At 36.7% G+C, this 24385-nt stretch overlaps 1 protein-coding gene across 2 annotated transcripts; it reads left to right on the top strand.

The window, feature by feature from the left end:
• Positions 1-11359: 11359 nt before the first annotated feature.
• Positions 11360-23942, top strand: aldh3a2b (aldehyde dehydrogenase 3 family, member A2b). 2 transcript variants are annotated; one of them, XR_005008194.1, is made up of 12 exons: positions 11360-11490; positions 12752-12914; positions 13065-13296; positions 16455-16540; positions 16898-17106; positions 17770-17887; positions 18007-18148; positions 18924-19090; positions 19693-19792; positions 20064-20302; positions 20925-21661; positions 21693-23942. XR_005008194.1 is itself a non-coding variant. In XM_036587504.1 (11 exons), exons 2-11 carry the CDS (start codon positions 12753-12755, stop codon positions 20940-20942), a joined length of 1473 nt encoding a protein of 490 aa, XP_036443397.1. In that variant the 5' UTR covers positions 11360-11490; position 12752; the 3' UTR covers positions 20943-23942. The 2 variants fall into 2 exon arrangements, 1 of the variants encoding a protein (XP_036443397.1); XM_036587504.1 differs by having other exon boundaries at positions 20925-23942.
• The last annotated feature ends 443 nt before the right edge of the window (positions 23943-24385 follow it).

Below are 24385 nucleotides of genomic sequence, written 5' to 3'. Positions count from 1 at the left end.
CTCTGAACATGTCCAGTAATCAAAATCCAAAGGTCAGATAAACACACACATACACACAGACACACACTTTAACAGGACAAACCTACTCATTGAAAGGTTTACCATATTTACAGTTGTAAGCAAAAATTTGGGCACCCCTGCACCCTCAGAAAAAAGTAAACTGTATTGCAGTTGTATTTTTTTAAGTTGTATTGAATCCACACATCTTGTCTCCAGGCCTTCTTGTCTCCAGGCTCTTACTAGGTTATGAAAAGGTACAAATAAATCCCAATTTCCCCAGAAAAACATATTTAAGGTAGACAATTGGAGAATACATTTACATTGTTTCTACCTTAATGAATGAAAAATATACTTGCACAGTATCTTTTTTTCTGACGGTGTTCTCAAAATGCATATTTCATTGATTTTTGAAGTAAAAAGAAGTAAACACATCCTCTGCAGCAAACTATTAAAAAATACAATTTTCTGCAAATATTAGTGCACAGCTACTTCATGATTATCTAGAAAACAGGAAAAAAATGAAATAATAATTATGGCATGTACAAAAGTTTGGACACTTGGACTTGCTAGGTTGATTTAGTAACGTCACCATTAGCAGATATCTCAGCTTGTAAATGCTTTTTGTAGCCAGCTAGGAGTCTTTCAGTTCTTGTTTAGGAAATTTTACCCACATTTTTTTCATGATGTTCAAAAGCTTCAGCTTCTTTCAGCTTGCATTTCCTATATCATGGAGGATTTTGAGACATGTTTTGGATCATTGTCCTGTTGTAGAAGTTTTTGTTCTGTTTCCAGAATTTGCTTCAATTTAGTAGAATTCATTCTTCAACATGTGCAATGTTTCCTGGGCCACTGCTTGCCACACTGACTGGACTTGTACCGTATTAGGTTTGTGTGTGAGTGGCTAAATACTTGTATGCGTGCACCTGAACTGAACCCTAAACTTGAGCAAGAGAGTATTGTTCATCTCTTTTAGTTTTTCGAAGGAAATGTCCCCACAATACAAAGACTTTCACCAAGCTCCTGAAAATAAAGTTTCCTAAATCGTCCTTGGTATAGATGTGTGGTTCAAAGGGGAAAAAGGCGTAAATTAGTATACAACCTTCGCATAATGTGGATGTTCTTTACACTTTAAAAAGGTTCTTCACACTCGCACATCTCACTCTTTACAGAACCATCCATTGAAAGGTTCTTTAGGGAACCAAAAGTACTTTTTCCTATGGTATTGTTTTTACCAACGCTTTCTGGCAACAATTTTACTTTCTGTCATCTTAATTTTTAGGATTGTTGAGTAAAACAGAGAACATATTTCAAACACCCACATCAGGGTGAAGGACAGTACTAAGGCTAAATATCTGGGGTTCTGGGATTTGTCAGCCCCACTGTGGTCTGTTCCCCTCCATTTATTGTCTTCCGATGTCTTCAGAAGACACCGTTTCACTATTTAGCCAACCGATGGTAAAAGCACCATTTCTGAAAAACGAAAATCCCCAACATTGAACAAACCATGACCTTAAAGGAATGGTTCAGCCAAAAAATAAATGTACACAGTTTTCCCCGTATTCCAAATGCAGTCCATCAGCCATGTTATGTGTCCTGAGTTTGCTTTTTTAATTTTGCAGTGGAGCACATAACAACAGCCTTTTGGAGCATGTAACAACCCTCCCTCCCTGCCACCCCCAGTAAAACCAAAATGCCTGCCCGTTTGATTAGTTCTGGCCACGGCTCTGGATTAAACGACCTTGAGCTTTGAAAACGTGCTATATAAAACATAAGAGGTGTATTATTATTACTTCCTTCTGTGTAAATGGCCTGAATTGTTCCAGGTTCCTATGTTTTGGCTAATCTGGCCATTCCTATCCAGGACTCAAGACCTTCTAACTGTGAGTACTCTGGATATGAAGTACTGCCCCCTAATGCCAGAACAAAAAAAGCTCTAGTGGAAAATTTTTAATTAGGTCAGTTTTCTTGAAGTAAAGGTGGACAATGTGGAAAAAGTATAACATCACAATACTTGGAGGCATTTTTAACAGCACATGAACGATACGCGATTTTTTTTTCTGAGGTTTTCATTTGTAAAAATACACTATTTAAGAAGGAACAGGAAGAAAAAAATTTAAATGGTGATACAAATTAATAAAATCATAATGGAATAATGGCATAATAGACTGTTAGCTAAGAGGTATGACAACACTTGAACATCACATTCATAAGTACTTCTGGAACATCTCAATAAAAACCATGGGCATTAATAAAGAGTTGGTCCCATCTTTGCTGGAATAACAGCTTTCACTCTTTGTGGGGATTTGCTTCCATTCCATACAGTCAGCATTAGAGTATCATCCATTTTTTCAGCCCAAATATCCGATCAGCAATCTACCGATATTTCTCTACCGTAGCCGATTCTGAGAGCTGATCAGTGATGTAAAACGTATGAGCCATATTTCACCTCAGGTGCCAGAATTAAATTGCTGCGTCATTTAAGGTGTAACAGGGAACTTCAAATAAGAAGCTGGCAAACAGGCAGCCAACTTCAGCCTTTCATATCTTTTTCACCAATGAAAAACATTTTTCCTTAAGTATTCTACATATTAGGCTCCTATTTTGCTGCACACTCACTGTGCAAACATGTACAGCTGTAATTAACGCGGTTTACTGTCAAAGCTTTGAGGATTTGTTTCTGTTAGCACGTTAGCATCCGAGCATTAATCTTAGCTTAGCTTACACTGCACTAGCTTCATGATCTATGGCTTTGGCAGTGGCTAAAAATAAAAAACTACACTACAAAGAACTACAAAAGTGATCGTATGTCAGCCCTTTCAGCCTTTCCAGTACATTTGAAAACCCAGCCGTAAAGCAGAAAGACCGTTTTGCCCTGTTAGCTGTGCTGTAGTGCAACTGTAGTGCAACCACAGCGGTAATGCAGTGAAAAAACAACAGATTGCTCACAAAATCATTTCAAGAGCCATGCAGGTATAGGATCTAGCCTTGGGCTGGAATTGCCTCAATTAAATTGATATGAATTCCATTGATCTAAAGGATTTAAGTATAATATAACTGACTTACTGTAAGGATGGCTTTGATGGACATAGCAGAAAGTGGTCCAGATAAACCAAGCATCACACATGGACCTAAATTACTGCTGCTGGTGGTAACAGCACTTGATAAAAGAATAGAAAATCCTGTGACTCAAAACTCACTTATAGAAGGTAATGATCAGTGGTTTCAAAATGTTTCTGTTCTTTTCTAAGTACAAAGAAATGCACTGAAATATATGACTATGGTAACCAGCCATACTTTACAGATGCACTACCGAAACGATGGACAATTCCTTTAACTCTCAGAAGAGATTAGCAGCAGCATGCTGCAAAGACGTCACAGCCAGCCCGTGCACGCAGTGTTGGATTGTGAGACCTCAAAATGGTCTGCAGTTGGCCTGTGTGTATTGCGAAAGCACTCAGTAGGAAGCCCAGAGATGCATTGTTGTACTAAATGACTGTTATTACTTCTTCCAGTTCACATTTCTGCCTGATGTTCTCCTGAGACAGCTGCTCCCTCTGCTGGCTGAAAGACTCTTAACTGTCCAAAATTGCTACCTTGTCTCATCAATTTTTGAAAAAAACATTGTGGCAGCAATTTCAGTATTTTGTGGAATCATCATAATTATCAAAAGGTCACAATTTATACCACAGTTAAGCTCTAACATGCAATTTGATTGGTTGAAAAGTATCCTGTCCATGTTATTAAATCTGATGATACCATGCTTTTTTCACCATAGTTCTATCACTACTCACCACCAGTTGCTAAGCAACAACAGTGATTGCTTTATTCTAAACTGCTGGAGCTACTTTTTGTCAGAAGAAACTGCCAATATTAATGACATATATTTGAAACAATATAGATGGTTTCTTACGTTTATTATTTTCTTTTCTCTGAAAAATTGCTGTTTAAGCTTATTAATTCTTTTTTCTGGTCATATTAAGCACAATGCATCAAATATTCTCATTTAAAAGACAAAACTGTTGTTGTTCCTTAAATGTACATCAGAATGTAGACACTTTTGCCTGTCTCTAATTTGTCTTCTGATTTTTTTTATTGCATCACGATGCACCTTTGGGCAGTGATAAGTAATATTAACCAGTAATATCATGGTTCACCTCCACTTCCCACCACCCCACTTGTCATCATTGAAATGCTCCGAGACCCTCAGAGAATTTGTGATGAGGTAATGCCTTCCATGCTGGTCAGCGTTCCTGGGAGAGTGTAAAATGAAAGGGTTCTTATGGAACTTTGAGCAAAATGGTAATTTGTAAATGCTTGTTTTTAGATGTGAAGCACCTCATGAACCTGGCTTGTGACTCACTCAGTCACTCATGTTTAACAAGATTGTCCACAAGGGGGAGAACAGTTATTCTACTAACTAGAGTGAAAGTAACCTTGTGTTAGCTGAGTCTACTGAGCATTGTGAACATGCGAGAAGTGTGTGCTTTCTAGGACTTAATGGGCTACTACAATGACAAAAGCCATCCAAATTCTCTTCAGAACAAAAGAAAAACGACATGCCGTTACTTCGCATCAGTGACACATTGTGTCCCTGTTGTAAAGAAAGATGTAGTTACCTGATTTCTAACCATGCCTCCCTCACATGCATTTATGATGTCAGTGAGAGTGCCAATGAGCTGAGCAGCTCAGCAACCTATCAGCACTCAGTAGCAGTGATGGTAGTGTCCAATAGCCCAAAACCTGGAAAGATACAGATAGAATATCTTTGAGTGTTTAATAGAATTCTTCTGCTTTCCAAAATTAAATGTTTAATTTTTCATTTTTAGCTCCATTCACCCTCTTTACTGAAGAATCACTTGCCCTCTGCTGTTTTCCTGCCATTTTCCTGGTATCCACGTTATTTCTGCACCCCATGATGCTTTTGTGGTCTATGGGCAGAACTTCATGTTACATATGTTAAATGCTAATAACATCTTAACATGATAGAAATGTGGGAATAAAAATTTGTAAATAATCTTTAATGGCAGGCTTGAATGCTTTTGTGTCAATTATTGTAATTGATCTGTCAGCAAAAACCTGCATGAGACTCAGTGGACTCTGTTAACAGCCTGCACCATTTACTGATGTTAGTTAAGTCATTTTACTTTCAACTTTTTAATGTTGTTTACAATGATAAGTACAATAATAGAACCATAAAGCTATGCTCTGTCAAAATCCCTTAATTTGCTAAAGATCTTTTTAAACCAATGCTAAGATAATGCTCCTCGTATGGTATGTTAGCACTAAGCTAGCAGGGCTAGTTCAGCATTATGTTGGATTTTGACAGCTCTAGTTTAAATAAAGACATTTTAAGGTTGTGACAGGCATGCAAGTAACATTGTTTACTTTATGTATCTCGGTTTTTAGGTAACTCTTTCTGTGAAAGCTTAAACTCAAAGTCTTATTTTTGGACTATTATAACCCATTATAACCTGCTAACCTGCTCAGTCTACTCTAGTGACAGCAGAATATATGTAACTACAGAGAATATAAAGTGTAAAAGAGGAGTCTGTCAGCAGCAACCGGTGATGTTAGCTAGCACTCACTCGGCTGTAATGACAGCGGCAAAAGCATGTTGTTCCAGAATTTTCAGAGATAATTAATGCAACAAAATGAAACTTAGAAAGTAAACACACTTTTCTTGACTACCACTGTCACAGTATAGACGAACTTCTGATGCATGTTGACTTTAAAATCAATAGAGCCCTTAAATTTTTGTGTTATTGTTAACAACACACTCCCTCTCTTTATATTGCTTAATTAAGATATTAGAAATAATGTATTATGATGTGAACTGTAAGGCCTTTTGTAAGTTTTAATACTGCTGAGAGCTAAAGCTTTACCTCAGTTACAGTCAGGATTCAATCGACTCAGTGACTCATACTCCCAGAAGGCCCTGTCAGCCGCTGACCCCTCAGTGGAAACGTGTTGCCGCAGTAACAGGTTCTCCTGTCTCAACGGACGGGTTTCTCTCAGCAGGTTCAACTCCAGGTTCTCAAGCAGGTCCTGCTGAGAAATATGATCTGTTAGTAAACAATAAACCTGAGTTAAGTGTTGATATAGCAGTCTACTGTAAATGCACTGAAAGCCCTGACGTTATTTATTCTTAAACATTCACATTATAATTATTTATTTTCTTGCAATTAGGTGTTACTATTCAATGCGGACAAGTTTTTCGCACTAATGATTGGAAACAAGTCGAAGTCAAATCAAGTGTACTTAATTTTGTGAGAAAAACAAATTCAAAAAGACAAGTAATGAGAGAGTTAATTTTTGTTTATTAGCTCTTACTTTTCCTTCAGATGTTGTGTTCAAACAAACAACACATTCACAGTTTGGATGTACTTTACATGTTTTAGTTATTCTAACCATGTGTTTAGTGTCTCTGCTTAGTTGTCAATTTGGCTGTAAGAAAATAGCTGAAATTGCTGCAAAGTCAGTAGTTTTTCTCGAAGTTGGAGAGTATGTAACTTTGAAAAGTCTTTTTGAAAGAGTTTTTTGTACAGCTCAGCTTGGGATTATTAGAATTATGTTAATGTTGTGAAAATTAATAAATTAATGTAACTACTAACAATGTAGTAGTTACTTCTACCTAAAAGCTCAAGTTTCTGCAACAGCATAATTTGTGTTATATATACTTATTCTTTGGTTGTTAAACTTAAATTCATTTGTATACAGTATGTATATATACATATACGTATATATATATATATATATATATATATATATATACGTATATATATATATATATACATATATATACATACACACATTTTGCTCAGATATAATTCACCCTCTTGAACTACATTATTCACTAAATACATTTGTCTATATCATATTATACCTATAGTTGTATGGGGCAGTAGTACGCAAGCAGAACATAGTGCTCAATGTATAGTGGTATATAATTTTTACTGATCTTAAGTAGTTTCTAATGGTCTGATTTTGCTTCATATCCTCTTGCACATGGTAATACTTCTATGTGAAGGTGTGTGTGTACCAGGAAGTGTGTAGCTCTATGTAATGGATCCTCTGTCTCTTCCTCCTCTGAGGGCACATCACCGGCACACAGGTGCTAATGACGTGACACAGCCGTTGAGCTCCCCCCCACCTCCATAACATGCAAACACCTGAATCCTGCGCTCTGTTTGATGTGGAAACACACACAATACATTCTGTCAGTCTGTGGAGAAATCTCAAAGAGGGCTGCCAGCTCTCAGGATTTAGGGGGATGGTGCTAGCAGAGAGAATTTTTGATACAGGCCCAAAATTATGCCACGAGAATCCGACTGAAAGAGGCCCAAGAGCTATGATAGATTGTGCACAAATTTGTGTCAAATATGTGTTTGAATAGCTGTGTTTGGGTTTTAGATGAATTGCTTTTTCAGTGCTGGTGAGGTAAGAATCTGAACTTATTTCAACATTTATAGCTACAGTTTACATCAAAGCAACAAAAACCAACAAAAAACATTTTGTTTGGAAGTGCTATTTCTGGATTTACAATAACACTGTACACTGCAATACAAAGGGTTTTTCACTGTTAAAGTAAATGCATGTAAATAAACCATACATTTATTGTATTTTAACACTGTTGTTGTTAATCTACAGAAATTGCATGTAAACTCACAAAAACAAATGGTCACTTTCAATTTCACAGACATTTGCTTTTATTTTAATGGTTGCTACTGTTGTCATTGTGGTAAAACATTGTTCAGAATAACTAGTTAAACTAATGAATTACAGTAAAAGGCAGTTTTCTAAAAAAATTGCTGTAATTTTACAGATTTGTACCATCGTTGAGAAAACATGCAGCTCAACTTCAAATTATAAGGTAGCATTTTCCTTTTGTGGGCTTCAGGATGTGGACAGCAGTGGGATTGCTGGGGTTCAAACTCACAATCTCCACTGTGTCACAGGTTACTATGTTATTTTTACAATATTTTAACAGCAGATTTTTACATACAGAAATCTGAGTACTTTCTGGAGCTTGTGACTGATGCAATGAACAACCAAAAATGATATTTAGGAAAATATTTGACTGAACTGAGAAGTTTGATTGTGTTAACTCTGGTGTCCTCAGGTTGTGTTAACTGTAGAAAAGCAGTATAATCAGTTACCTTAAGTTACTAATTCATTTTGACTTGACTTTCATTTTTAACAATGTAATTTTACTGTTATTTAACAGATTTTGCCTGACACTCTTGCTGCTGGACTTTTTACCATTTGTCTGCATTTCTTTTTTTACAGTGAAGTACAATAAGACTTTAAAGTGATAATTCAACTTCAACAATGATAAAGTGATAATTCAACAATTCTCACCTTTACCCCAAACGTACTCAACCAGCCACCAAACACTCAATGTTCAGTGTTTGCACTGGAGCTACAAGGCTAATGTAGCAAACAAGTAATGGAAGCTTATAGCTTCTCAGTTAGCATTGTGCAAACTGCTTGCCTAAGTGATCATCACTGTCCTCAAACCATGTCAAGTTGTCATTTCAAACAGACTTAACTCAAATCAAACTTTTCAATTTAGTCAAGTATTATCCTAACTCTCATTTTTAGTTGTTCATCTCAGTTACGTAAACAATATAGAAAGTATGGCTTTTACTCAATTTCCCCACTAGCTGGGACTTGTTTAGACTTTCTTAACAACAAATAAAAGCTTGGAGAATGAACAACGAGTATTCTTGTTATATTGACACATTAAGTAGGATAACTGAGACCAGACCACTTAAAACAAGAAGCCCAAACTCTTCAATTTTGCATGAATTGTAAACTACAGTATTTTATGATCATGAGGACAAACAGACCCAGATCAATGTTTAACAAGGCAAGGCTGAAAGCCAACAATAAGCCTACACCATAAACTAACAGTCCAGAACAAAGCACTGTGGCTTGCCACAGTCTGTTATTCAAATGCATAAATGAGCTCAAAAGAGTGCTGCCATAGTAAAATACTTGGGGCACAACAGTAGACATGCTAAGACTTTAGCAGTTTCTCATAAGTCTTCACTGCCACCAACTAGCTGCTGTTCATTTCTTTATATATTAATTTTACTGTAATTTTATCACCCTCCACACATCAGACCTGCACAACACCAGCTCATGACACCTGCAGACGTTCACTGAAGTTTCTATTGTAGGGTGCATTCACAATGAAGACTGTAGCTGGTGGAGGACTTATGGTGCCTGGAAAACCCAATGCAGTTTAACATCAGTAATACAACAGAACTGGTGACTCTACATTCAGAAAAAGGATGTGAAGATGGTTTAGTTCACTTAATATCAGACTGGACTGCCCAGATAACAGCACACGCTGTACAGGAAAAGCCAGAGCAGTTTCTTCTTTCTACAGAGACTCTGGTTTTTCGATGTGTGCAGCAGGTTACTGAGGTTGTAGCATTCTTTTTTCTTCAGTGGTCTGCTGGTGGAGCAACACCTGGGGGTAGTGGACCATAGGGAAGAGGATCGTAGCAAAATTAGGACATTTTGAACAGTTCTGTCCATCTCTTCTACTGCATGATATGCAGGATCATGTTCAACAGCTCATTCCACCAACGTATTAGGAGCTGCTAGTGGGGATCTTTTCTGGTGACTGCTGTCTGCTGTTGGGCTCCACAGTCCACAGTAGTACATGCTACTTTACCCCAGCTGTTAAGAACAAACTACCAGGCAAACTTTTTCTAAAAGAAAGAATCCATATACCCCGCAAACTGAATACTTTGCATACATCAAGGTGCAAAATACAGGGGGTCCTGGGGGTCAGGGACCCATAAGTAATCTTTTGGACCCCCTGAATGTCTCAGAAACAAAATTCTTTACAGTTTCCTGCAGCTTATTTATGAATCTAAAAACTTGCCCAATTCTGTAAGAGACTGGTGGAAAGAGTGAATTGTTACTCGTTTCTCTAACCAAGGACACTAGAGGAGATGTGTAAGATCTCAATTAATGTGTGGAAGAGCCCATTACCAAACCAGAAAAGAGCCTGTACAAAAGAAGAATTGTTGAGCCAAACAATTTTGTGCCATTGAAGCTATAGCACCAATGCCACTATAGCAAGTAATGTAGGATGTTAGCCAAAGCTGGAGTAGCCAGCCAGCATGGGACCCCCAAATACCAAGGAGTATTTCGCATACTGGTATACCTATTAAATGTTTTGCATACCCATATCCTCACACTACTAAATATTCAGCTGATGTTCCATCCAATTATTACAATTAGACTAGTGCTTTTATTAATAAAGTAAAAACAGTAAATTACCAGCAACTGGTTTTACTTTACGTCTAATATTTAAATATTCAATATTTAATAGAACTGCAACACTATTCACAGTATTTTTTACTTTTAACCCTAAAACCTGTGCCTTTATGTGGGTCCACACTTCTACTCTTCATTCCCATAACTACATAACAGATGTAGCATATTTAAGATATCACTGTCCAAAAAAATAATAAGATCAAATAAATTAATAAAATAACAAATCTCCAAAGGATAAGGCACAAGTGTTCTTAACATTTAATGTAAGTGTAAAGAGATTTTATTCCAAGTGATTTTGGAGCATTTCTATTGGTCATCAAAATGAAATTTTCACACAATGTAACGGGACGGCTGCCATGTTCAAATGGTATAGAAAAGTAAAAAAGAAAAAAAAAAAGAAATGGAGATACATATTTTTCTTTGGACAGAACCAATATATAACATATTAGTTACACAGTAGTGATCAGACGATAGCAGTAATTACTGCATAATAAGTCTTTAGATACTGTGACTCTCACAGTGATGCTTTTTATTTACTCCTTATGCCAAACCATTCTTGCAGTGGTGACCATAATCAGTCTGTAGTGGCTGCTTTGTCCTGCCCAGTCGATCACAAATTAGTGACGTGTGGAAGAACCAATCAAAACGCTCCAACAAAATGTCCTTCCGTGGCCACGTCGGGAGAGCGTAGATCACTGAGGTCCAACAACTGGCGGAGGACTGAGCTTCGTGTCTGCCTTCACAAGTAATTTTAAACCGTGCAGTAGACGTAAACAATAAATCACAAGCATCCTTATACGTTCCTGAAAAGGTTCTCTCTCTTCTCTTTTCAACTCATTTCACGTTACTGGAGACAACTTCGTTTCATATATGAACACAAAACAGACGTTTTGACAGACGTTAGCTTTTTCGCGTTTGGTTCATGTCCATTTAATACGCTGCATAATAGCCTAAGAAATACATGTATCCCAGTGCACGTGTAGCCTGGGTGTACCTAAATGCTCTAAGCTGGTGTCGTATGTACGGCCTCGGTCCACCCCTTCATTCACATCTGCCCTCCCCCTCTCCACACTGTTAACGGGACTGTAATGCTGCCTGTGTTTGGTTGCTAACAGCATTCACCCTGAGTGAAGGGTCAGGATCAGGACCAGGACCAGGATCTCTCCCGAGAGCACCAGAAGGAACAGAACTGAGGTAAAGTTTCAGCTCCAACAGTTACTGTTTGTTTCACAGAGGACGCGATGTAGGCTGTCACATAATGTTGTTATCTGCAGCTGAAGATGGGAAACGTTTGGGTAACGTTAAGTCCTCCCTCTCACAGCCCCAGTCTGCCGAAATTTCCAGACTAAAAGCGAACAATATTCCGGATTATTCTCTCTACTTTTATTGTGGAGGAGATAAACAGACACAGAACTAACGTTGCTGTCTTCCGCTTCTCTGCCGCGAGCTGTAGTTATGTCCGCTATTCCTTGCACAGCTACTAAGAGCTGCTAACCCAGACTAAAGTCACATGACAGACTTCTGAACAGCGCCTTTAGCCACATTTAGTGGCTAATTGAAGAAAGCTGGAGGATTTAGACAGGCTGACAGTTCAGTGCTGCTCCCTAAACTCCGCCTGTGAAGCTCTGCAGCTCTCACTTCTTGGCTGACTATCGTGCTCAGTTGCGACACGTTTGGCTTTTGCCCATAATATGACTCTGATCTGACATTTGTTTCACCATTTCTAGCCTTAAACAGCAGTTTCCCCATCACCCTTTGGCTCAGCCAGGCTTAGCAGATCCATGCTGTTTTTATTCTTATGCTTACTGACTGGCTACATAAGCATTTCCCAGACTCTCATTGGCCAAGTGTCACCTTTCTCAACCTTCTGACTAGAGTGAGGCACAAATAATATTTGGACACAGTATAACCATTTAACCATTGGTGAACTTAAATGAAGTTCTTTAGATGACTATATAAATTATATTTCCAAGAGAAACACTGATGGGAAGCGCTTTGCATGGGGAAGAATTCCATCTAGAATTCATGCACTAAGGTTTCTGTACAGCACAGAGGAGGAACCGTGTGTTTTTCTTATACCATTGTTGGTGAGCTTTTGTTCATTGATGGGATCATGAACTCAGAAGCGTATAAAGGCTTTTCAGATGCACACCTGCAGATGTCTGCAAAGAAACTGCTCAAATGATAGCAGTCTGAAACAAACCAGCCGTCTTTTGAAAGCATACTGTGCCAATTTGAAAATTCCCAGTCTTGGGATGGTCTGATCGAAACAAACGCAACTTGGTTTGACATTTTGTTTCATGTTTTTAGAATGGCACAAATGTCCAAATATGTTTTGGAACCAGTGTAATAAACTGTGAAGTATTGATTTATCTTCTCCGTGTATCAAAAGAATGTAATCAGCTCAGACGTGACAGATGTAGAAGTGCAGTGAAGTAAACAACCTCTTTCACAGGATGTCTCGAGAGCAGAAGGCCGTGGAACGCGCCAGGAAGGCATTTGCAACTGGCCGCACCAAATCGCTGGAGTACCGCATCAATCAGCTGAAGAATCTGCAGCGCCTCATCGAGGAGAGGCAGAAGGAAATCGCAGACGCTCTCAAAAAGGACCTCAGTAGGGTGGGAAGCTCCTGAATGTTGTTTACAAGAGTATAACTAAGAAAAAGTGCAGAGAATTATTTTTTTTTAATTGTGCACAGTATTAGTTCATTGTATAAGATTCTCATATGGCTTTGTGTTGATGTTCACTATGGGTGTCTCTGTTGACAGAGTGAGGTTGGCACCTGCCTATATGAAACTGTGGGTCTGGAGGGAGAGATCCAACTGGTCATAAGGAATCTGGCGAAGTGGGCTGCCCCTCGGCCAGCAGCTAAAAACCTGTTGACCCTTTCGGATCAGTTGTACATTCAGCCACAGCCTCTGGGAGTGGTCCTCATTATCGGAGCCTGGAACTACCCCTGGGCTGTCACCATCCAGCCCCTGGTTGGAGCCATTGCGGCAGGTGCACTATTTTCTTATGACAGTGCTAGTTTTGCATAGTGTATGAACCTGACAAGATGCTAGGGACAGCCAGGCATGAGAAAAACAGGCCTGAAAAGTACAGAGCTCTCTAAAATACCAAATACACTGTGTATCTTTAACAATGATTGGATTCTGGGATGTGTAATTGGTACTCCCAAGCAGGACTGTGAGTGTTTTCATTCCTGCTTTGTCTGCTGTCTCTATTAGAATGCCATTTATTAGTGTCCACCCTTTGCATGCACGAACTATTTCACCGTGCCAGCATTTGTGTGAAACATATGTTTATCGCAATATTTACTGTGTTAACTAACTCTCACTTTCCTAATATCCTTTGAAAAAAACAGATAATTACTCTCAAATCCAACATTTTAACTTCTTTGACAAGAAGCTTGACCCATGTCTCCTGTATGCACCATTTTTTGCAGCAATCAGTTGTAATTAAGTAATACAAAAGACTACTGCAGCATTTCTGCTGTAAGTTTACATCTGTTCTTTGCAATGTGGAGCTAACTATCAATCTAGTAATAGAAATGGTGTGATTAGAGATAATTAAAGTGGAATTCCACTGATTTTTCAGTCCTTCTGCTTAAATAAATCATTAAGATGTAAACAATGTCATTTAGAATGGTTTGACGTGAAATGCTCTCTTCTAGAAAAAGTCAGAATTGTTCACAGTGGTGGTGATAGGAACCATATATCCAAAGCAGTTAATGCCTCTAAAAGCTATACCACATAACGTTATTACATAAAATAGTTGTTAATAATTGTCTTGACGTTGTTTTACCATAGTTTTGATAAGACTTAAGACTAAATAGATTTATTTTAAATGCATTAATGGTGGAAGGGTACATGCAGGGCATTGTAAGGCAAATAGGTTTACCACTGTTTTACCAATATCAACATTACATATGGAAACTTCGAAAACTTTGAAAACACATTCATGAACCTGTTTAAAGACTAGTCTGCATTACTTTGACCAGAATTATTTATGTTTGTTGGATTATGCAAACATCTTCATTCATGCAAACATACGAAGAACGTCTGACGATTCATCAGGATGCTTACAGCGCACAATAAAACATTCAGTGATGGGTCAGAGAGCTCATTTGCATGTATGGTGTTGTGAAGACTAATGATGCAATATTGATTAAAGGGGAATTCCACCAATTTTTCAAAATTTATGCATAGATTAGTCGCTAGGATGCAAACAAGGCTATTCAGAATGTAAAATTATTAATTGTAGAGAAACTTAGCGACTCACAATTCTTTACAGTGGTTCTAATGGGAACCAGAGGTCTCAATTTCTACAACATGAATATAGCCATTTTATTTACTATCCAAAATGACCAGTAAACCTGCATGAGTCTTATATGTAATGTTGATAATTGTAAAATAATGATAAATCTGAACTGATGTATTTAGAAAATAGATTAAGGCTAAATGTTTATCTCTAAACTGTCAAAAAATCTCAGGCACTAACCAACAGAGTTTCATTTAACAGCTTTCTGTGAGGTTGTTTTTAGAGGGACTAAAGGAAAAGGAACAGTCTATTGTGTAGTCCCTTACACAGAGTAGTAAGTAGCTTAGCAAATACATGTTGTTCGTATGCAAATAGTCTTTACTGGTAGGCATAGTGAAATGAGAAGTAGGGTTTGCCATAACCCCATAATTACTGATGACAATTATTATCAGCCCAAGCTTAAAAGAGACTAGAGAGAGGTAAACATGATATTCCAAGTCATAATACACTGAGAAACCAAAGTAAATTGATTTAGAAGTTTTCTTGATTCTGTGTGGTGTTGCACTTTGTCCCAGACCTGCATGAAAGCTGTGCAAATAGATCATAGTACACTTCAGATTCCCTCCCCATAACTGTTATCACAAACTTTGCTTAGTAATCTCTGTATGTGTGCTAAGGTGCACAGTGATATAGTCTTCAAGCCTTTTCAGCTTATCTTTCTGTATATCTGAGATTAATCTAAGATGAGCTTTTACTGACCAGCCTACATCTTCTACATTATTCATGGTTGTTAAATGGCCCTAAAAGAATCAGCACTTCATGAGTTAAGTGGCACCCCAGGGGTTTTAGTGCCTTACATTAGCATCTGTAAGCTGGACATGCTTTGCCTTTTGTGGTTTGAGATTCTAATGCATAAGCATTTTGCCTTGTCACTTGTGAACTCTTGTACTGTGACACAATCAGTGCCTAAAAAAAGTGCCTTTTCTAAGTGAGAGGTCAAGCGCACCATTGATGGTGTTCATATCAGTGAGCATTCCTTACCTCTGTAATTATCCTATCAAGTAGTTCAAAGGCAACTCAGTACTCTATGGCACTAAGGTTTTAGTACAAACCTTAGACAGCTTTAAAGCAAGAGTTCACCTAAAAATCAAATGTGCACTGCTTTCCCTCTTACCCTGAATGTGGTTAATCAAATAAGACATGTTTGACATCTGATATTTGTTTCTTCAGTTTTGGAGCTATGAGGCTTATGTAGCTAACACGTATTGGAAGTCTTGTGGGGCCAGAAGTGATCTGGTAATGAGAAAATGCACCTCCAAATTCCACTAGTCTGTACTTTTAATATCCGCGGTACAATCTAATAATGCAAGCAAAATAAGCTAGTTAGCGAATGGCTAGCTAACAGTTTTCCATTGAAAATGGTGTTAATTTAACCACATGTCCAAATATGTTAATTTCACACAAAACACACATCTACTGTACATGTGGAAGTATAATACATGTGGGAGCCTTTTTATAACCATTTCATGTATTAACTTTTGGTGAGAGCTTTTGGAGGCATTAAATTCTTTAGACATCTTTTTCCTACATCTAATGTTTTCTGTAGAATTGTGCGTCTCACAGCAAACTACTCTGAAAGACTTCGTTTACAGAGCTTAACCACTTAATTATGCAGAAAGTTTGAAAAATTTGTCGAATTCCCCTTTAATTGGAGTTTTTGGCTGGAATTTGTCAGTTATGTTACATCCGGTGGCAAATGACATCCGTCATAAACACTGTCATCCCAATTTTGAGCTCCGCTTTCATGAAGCATTGGATTGGTTTAAATATTTCACACTCAGTTTTGTTACATGTTTACATTTATTGTTTTTAATTTTTTGTTTTAATTTTTTTCACAGGCAATGCTGCTGTTATTAAACCTTCTGAGGTGTCTGTTCACACTTCAAAAGTGATGGAGGAGCTCCTGCCATTGTACATCGACAAGGTTAGTTATTTATCACTGGAGAAGTGTTACTCTATTTTGTGAAAAACTACAGGTTGAACCATTTGGAATTCTTTATCTTGTCACAAAAACAAACCCAATTTTGGTGTTGGAACCTTTTATTTGTAGCTCAAAAGATTAAGAGTCAATCCAGCAGAGAAACTCCTTTTGGCATTTGATTGCCGTTTGTCATGGTTATCCAGACTGGCCTAAGGAACTCCAAGAAGCAAAAAGCTTAAAAATATGGCCAAAACAAAAGTTGCTGGAGCTACCACTAATAGTTATCTTCAACTGGGGTAAGTTGCCAGTGTCAGTGTAAAGTACTGGGCGTATGTTTGATTCTGATGGTATTTATTTCAGGAGATGTACCCTGTTGTGACTGGTGGAGTTTCAGAGACTCAGGAGCTCCTGAAGCAACGTTTTGATCACATCTTCTACACTGGCAACTGTGCGGTGGGCAAGTTGATCATGGAGGCAGCCTCTAAATACTTAACCCCTGTTACTCTGGAGCTGGGTGGAAAGAGCCCTTGTTACATCGATAAAAACTGTGATCTTACCATTGCCTGCCGGTAAGTCCCTTCAGACCAGAAGGATCAAATGATCAGATCTAAGACTTTCCAAGCTTCAGTTATTTGTAAATGACTAGGGGTGTAACAGTGCATCATGACACTGTGGCAGTGTGCATCGTGAAGGTGTAATGAGACATTGTGGAGAATGAACATCCTACTAATTATCCCATTAAATGCAGTTGTATTGTTTCAGCAACAAAGTTTGCAAACGATCAGCACCACTCCAGCACTCCTCCTGCCTCCCAGCTGTAGCACCACAACAACATGATTACAGTCATATGCAAAAATATGAACGCCTGGGTCAAATTGGATGTTTTGAGGATTTTGTAAGTAAAAATATGTACTTGTCCCCTGCAGGGAATAAACCTAAATATGGTATTTTTCTGCAAATGTAGTGGAAAATTTCTGTTTATTGCCCATCCCCATGACATAATTTGACCAGGGGTGCCCAGACTTTTGCATATGACTTTACTTTTAGTCATTTGACATTGACAAGTGGTTATTGTAATACATTTACAGCAGAATTATGACTTTTTTGTTAATTATGAATTTTGCAGTTTTATATAAATACAACATCCTTTGTAAGTTGTATAATTTGTAATTTAAATAGAAATACTTCAAAAATGAGTTTTAGATAAAGTGGACATTTCTCTTACACTGCAGCCGTATTGCTTGGGGAAAGTACTCAAACTGTGGTCAGACTTGCATCGCCCCAGACTACATCCTCTGCGACCCCAGCATCCAAGACAGAGTTATTGAAGAGATCAGGAAATGTGTGAAGGTAATGTTGCCTTCAACTCCACAGCAGTGCATTGTGTCTCTTGACTTGTCAGCTGATTGAAGTATTGAAATGATGTAAGTGAACATCTTCCTCATTTTGGTGGGTTAATTTTCTTCCAGGAATTCTACACTGATGACCCCATAAGCTGCCCAGACTATGGACGCATCATCAACCAGCGCCACTTCAAAAGAGTGATGGCACTGGTGGAAGACAGCACTGTGGCTGTAGGAGGAGAAAATGATGAGTCCCAGTGCTACATTGGTAAGTGCATTTAGCTCTAATGCTAGCACATTTGTAGACTTAGGCTTTTGTATCAATATGTTTAACCCAAAGCCAAAAGTTCTTACTGTTGTTTTGCTGTACCATTATAATGTAATTACATATGTAATGACGTAGTTATGCAATAATTACATTTACATTTATTCTGCATTCATGTTCAAGTTGGCAACTTCTTCTGTTTTGTTTTGATGTCAAGCAGTGACAAAAAATGTAATTATAAATAGAAATTATGTATTTCTATTTATGATTTATATAATGTATATAATTTATTTATTATAATTTATTTATAATAATTAGATTCTTCACAGAATTTCTCTTTTCTCTTTTCCTGTGTAACTTTACAGGAGAAGGAAAAAAATTATTAACGTTTAAAGGAAATTAATGTAACAAGATTTTTTTCCGAGTAACTTTTATTGATCTATTCATGATGAAATTGTAACAAAATGTAAAGGTGTAAGTAAGTATTTTCAAATTATACAAAAAAAAAGAAAAACAACAAAAATGGAGATACAATTTTTTTATGACAGTGACACTTTAATGACAGTGTCTGTTACTGCCAGAGATAACTGGGACTTCTAAGGTTTAATGATATTAATTAGTCTTACTAGAAAGCACGGCAAATGTAAATAAATGTGTTGTAATGGTAGAAATACTCAGTTTTAGTTTGAAGTGTACTATATTAATTATACTTGTGTCAAATGTACACTGTCAGCGCTAACTGAACTCTGCTGATTGTGCTGTGTTTTTGGCCACACAGCCCCCACAGTCCTCAGGGATGTGCAGCCAGAAGCGAAAGTGATGCAAGAGGAGATCTTTGGGCCTCTGCTGCCCATCCTCAGTGTCAGCAGTGTGGACGAAGCCATCAAATTCATCAATGAAAGAGAGAAACCCCTAGCCCTCTACATCTTCACCTCAGACAACAAGGTGAAATCTTCCTTCACCATCAAATAAAACACTCAAGACTAACACATGGGCAAAGATTTTGGAAATAATAATATTTCCATTGAATATCCTAGTAGAAGATCCCTGGATTTAGGGCCATGATTCCCTTTTAAATTTCATAGAATGTACTACAAATACAGTGAACTCTTAGAAGTCAAGCATTGTTAGTGTCATTTTGCCATGCTATTCAAATGTGATCATGTAATTACAAGTCAGAAGTGTGGTATAATTTGAAAGCTTAGAATTTGCATTTTCAACAGAATTCTGAGAAATAATTTATCACTTAAATTCCCAGGCGTATTACATCCTAGGGCTTATAGTTCAGTAATTACATGAAAAAAAATTTCTTGAGTTTTATAAGTGAGGAATGAAAGCCTGGTAGTTTGAGATGTTCATGTAGATTACACTTTTAGAACTTTTATTAATGCCGTTGATAACTGTGACTTAAGGTTTCAAAGCTTAAACGCTCCACTTAAATGCCTTAACAAAATGACTTTACAATTCCTAATTGTGGCTTTATATTACTGTTTAAGATAGGTGGATCTGTCTGAGGTAGTCATTTCTTTGTTCCTTTCTTGGTTTAGCTGATCCAGCGTATGATCTCAGAGACTTCCAGTGGTGGAGTATTGGCCAATGACTGCTTGGTTCACTACTCAGTCAGCTCTCTGCCTTTTGGTGGTGTTGGTGAGTAAAAGCCCCATAACCTTCAATCACTGACAGTTAAACCACTCCTCAGTGCAAATTATCCACTTTATGTAACTCTAACTACTAAACATACTTCATGGCCATACTTTATAAACATTTACTACACATAAAAAGTAAGCGTGATTCGGCCTGTTGTCAGAGAATTTAAGTTAATAACATGAGCTGTGTTTTTATGTCAACATTATTTTTCCGTCATGTCGTTCCTGCTGGTGCTTAGCATTAAAACATATGTTTGTGGCTCCCCCTGCAGGCAACAGTGGGATGGGCAGCTACCATGGAAAGTTCAGCTTTGACCATCTGAGTCACATGAAGGGCTGCCTAATCAAGCAACTGAAAATGGAGGGGGCAAACCAGATGCGCTACGCCCCACACACGGCCAAGAAGTTAAGCTGGGCTCGCTTCTTTGTGCTCAAAGAGGCGCAGCTGAGCAAGCTGGGCCGTTTGGCTCTACTGGCTATGCTGGCTGTCGTCGCTGCAGTTATAATACAGGTAAAAAAATTTACCTACTAGGAGAAAATCACTGACCTCAGAACAAGTGGTTCTGTAGAAAATGCATCATAAAATCTACACAATTTGATGATTCAGTTACAAAAAAATACTTTTTTGCCATTTATACAGTAATGGAACAAGACAATAAAAACAATTAACTATTTTTTATGTTGGCAAAAATACCTGCATTTTTCATATTATTATAACCAGTTATAATCAATTCTAGCATCCCAAAATCAATTATAATTAGTTCTAACATTCCAAAAGAACCTATTATCAGTTCTAACGTTACAAAATCAATTCTGATCAATTCTGACATTCCACAAATGAACTATAATCAGTTCTTACATTGCAAAATCATATATGATCAGTTCTAACAATCCCAAATAAATTTTAATTAATTCCAACATTCCAAAATCAATACAGACAAATTGACAAAATGATAAACATATTGTAATGCCGTTGCAATGATTTCATGATTTTATGCACCATTGCAACTTCATTGGATGTTATGACTGCTTTGTAAAGACTTTATGATCTTCTTAAATGTAATGTAGATGTAAACAAAAGTATTAAGGCTTATAGATATGTGATGACTGAAATACTGGTCTCTTCTTTTCAGAGATACTTTGCTGACTAAGGGAAGTCACAGTTTACACCAGAGTTTGAGGAAAACAGGATTTTGGTCACGTAGTGGTCTGTATCCCTGCTTAAGCGCTGCTCCACTCCCCTGCCTTAATCTGAAAGGGCCTTGAACCCAGCCACTGTAAATCACTTCTCATAACAATGCTGCATCTAATGAAGGCTAAATTAGCTTCATGCTAATTGATAACAGTTTCCTAATGTGACATTTGTGTTATAGCGGTTTTACTCTGTGATTAATTTGTTTATATCTGTTAGCTCTGGCTGAAGTACATTTATTTTTCCTGTTTTCAAAAAGAATTTTTTAGAATAATTTTTCAATGAAGGAAGAGAAACATTTCACAGTGATTTAGTGCTGTTGCACTGTAGCATCATACCATCTATCTCAGTATATCTCACTGTATCTCACTTTAGTAATGTTTATAACAACACTTTTTAGTTAAAAATGCACATTTCAAGAAGGTTTTTTTGAGAGTTTACTCATAAAATGATCAGAAAAACACTGATATTCTGCTGCTTGCAGGGCAGGAAGATAATTGAAGAATGGGTTCGGTCTACTTTATATCAATTATGTGCTGATTATTAGTTGAAAATGTTCTATAAGTTGAAATATTGAAAGACTGCAAATACATAACTTCATAGCAGAGATGAGTCATTCCAAAAGCAGATGGTGAAAGCACTTGCACATTTTGGTGTTTCTCCCTGATGACTAAATGAGTTTCTCAGCTAATTATAAGCCTTTGGTAAGATTTAAGTGTGTCTTTAAGTGACTATTGGTTATATTAATATGGATCACTATTGGTTATATTAATATGGATCGGTATTGGTTATATGAATATGAATTGGTATTGGCTATATTAATATGGATCACTATTGGCTATATTAATATGGATCGGTATTGGTTATATGAATATGAATCAGTATTGGCTATATTAATATGGATCACTATTGGTTATATTAATATGGATCGGTATTGGTTATATGAATATGAATCAGTATTGGCTATATTAATATGGATCACTATTGGCTATATTAATATGGATCAGTATTGGCTATATTAATATGGATCACTATTGGTTATATTAATATGGATCACTATTGGTTATACTAATATGGATCGGTATTGGCTATATTAATATGGATCGGTATTGGTTATATGAATATGAATTGGTATTGGCTATATTAATATGGATCACTATTGGTTATATTAATATGGATCGGTATTGGTTATATTAATATGGATCGGTATTGGCTATATTAATATGGATCGGTATTGGTTATATGAATATGAATTGGTATTGGCTATATTAATATGGATCGGTATTGGTTATATGAATATGAATCAGTATTGGCTATATTAATATGGATCACTATTGGCTATATTAATATGGATCAGTATTGGCTATATTAATATGGATCACTATTGGTTATATTAATATGGATCACTATTGGTTATATTAATATGGATCGGTATTGGCTATATAATAATATGGATCGGTGTTGGTTATATGAATATGAATTGGTATTGGCTATATTAATATGGATCACTATTGGTTATATTAATATGGATCGGTATTGGCTATATTAATATGGATCGGTATTGGTTATATGAATATGAATCAGTATTGGCTATATTAATATGGATCACTATTGGCTATATTAATATGGATCACTATTGGTTATATTAATATGGATCAGTATTGGTTATATTAATATGGATCGGTATTGGCTATATTAATATGGATCACTATTGGCTATATTAATATGGATCGGTATTGGCTATATTAATATGGATCACTATTGGTTATATAATATGGATCACTATTGGTTATATTAATATGGATCGGTATTGGCTATATTAATATGGATCACTATTGGTTATATTAATATGGATCACTATTGGTTATATTAATATGGATCACTATTGGTTATATTAATATGGATCGGTATTGGCTATATTAATATGGATCACTATTGGTTATATTAATATGGATCACTATTGGTTATATTAATATGGATCGGTATTGGCTATATTAATATGGATCAGTATTGGCTATATTAATATGGATCACTATTGGTTATATTAATATGAATCAGTATTGGCCATATTAATGTGGATCAGTATTGGCCATTTTAAAATGGATCACGATTGGCTGTTATTGTGGATCACTATTGGCTATATTAAACCAGATCCGATACCACTCCTTTGTTAAAGCTATTTTACGCCATTGCGCACTGTTTACACTACTTTTGTAGAAGTGATATAAACTGACTTTATCCACATATGACAGTGAGGCATTTGAAGTTTGAAATTTGAAGTGTGTGGCTATTACACAGCATAGATATTAGAGCAACTTGACATGTGAAGGACCTTTTACTGCAGCATTGCAAAGTGGTGATCTAGCATATCCTCCCTAATGCATATGAAATGTGCACTGTTCAGCTGTATTATATACAAAAATACAAATAGCAGATCAAACTCTATCAACAAATGCTTAATATTAAAAGACTCAGATAGAGGCAGAAGAACTGTATTGGGACATCCCTAGTAAACTCTATAAAGTAGAGTGCAGATGTAATTCTTATTGTTTTGGATTGCTGCTTACTGATGTAGCAGACTTATTAAGCATTACATTCACAATATTGATTTCTGAGAGCACAGCAAGATGTCCTAGAAATGCATTCCCCTACTGTTTCAGAGTATTTGAAGATTGTACATCTCCTTGTTCTTACATTTCAATTTTTATTAACTCTAAAAAGTGAATTTTATGAAGGCATTTTTATCTGTAAAATAAACACATTTTTAAAGAGATGAGTTTTTTTTTGACGCGTTTCTGGTTTTGTGTTTAATTGTGTAGGTAATATCATGGTTTAGTTAAGCAGCGTTTTTTTCTGTTAGATCTTACAGAATTGTGTTGAATTTTGCTCTGTGTATTCATTCTAAAAAGCATTCTTTTGGTGAAATTTCAGCACCACTAATACAACCAATATGTTATTATGGTGAGTGATGCTTTATTCTTCTGTTTAACCCCTAGATTTCTTAGATGTATTCTGTTCTGAGGCTTATTATTTTAAGGAAAACAATTCCAACTGACTGGGTTGTTGTTGAGTTATAGGAGTGAGGAGTGGAAGCCTGACCATTTCAGCAATAAAAGAAAATATGCACTAAATGTTATGAACATTTTACTGTTATATGCAATATTCAGTCTTTCCACTTTAGCTGAACTTCTATGCAAAAATTTGACAAAATAAGTTAATAATCCTCTGCAGAGAACACACTTCTGCACATTTGAATACACAATTACTGTTTATTTGCTGAATTTAACATATTGTGAAAAAAACAAAACACGAAATGTGGCCTGTGCAAAAGTTATGGTGCATTTTATATTTTATTTTTTTTCCAATATGTTAAACTCAGGAAATAAATAGACGTTCTGCAGA

This window comes from Colossoma macropomum, unplaced genomic scaffold, assembly GCF_904425465.1.
Source record: "Colossoma macropomum unplaced genomic scaffold, Colossoma_macropomum, whole genome shotgun sequence".
Taxonomy (NCBI): Eukaryota; Metazoa; Chordata; class Actinopteri; order Characiformes; family Serrasalmidae; genus Colossoma; species Colossoma macropomum.
Note: the sequence above shows the minus strand (reverse complement) of the source record. Positions and strands in the feature narration are given on the sequence as shown.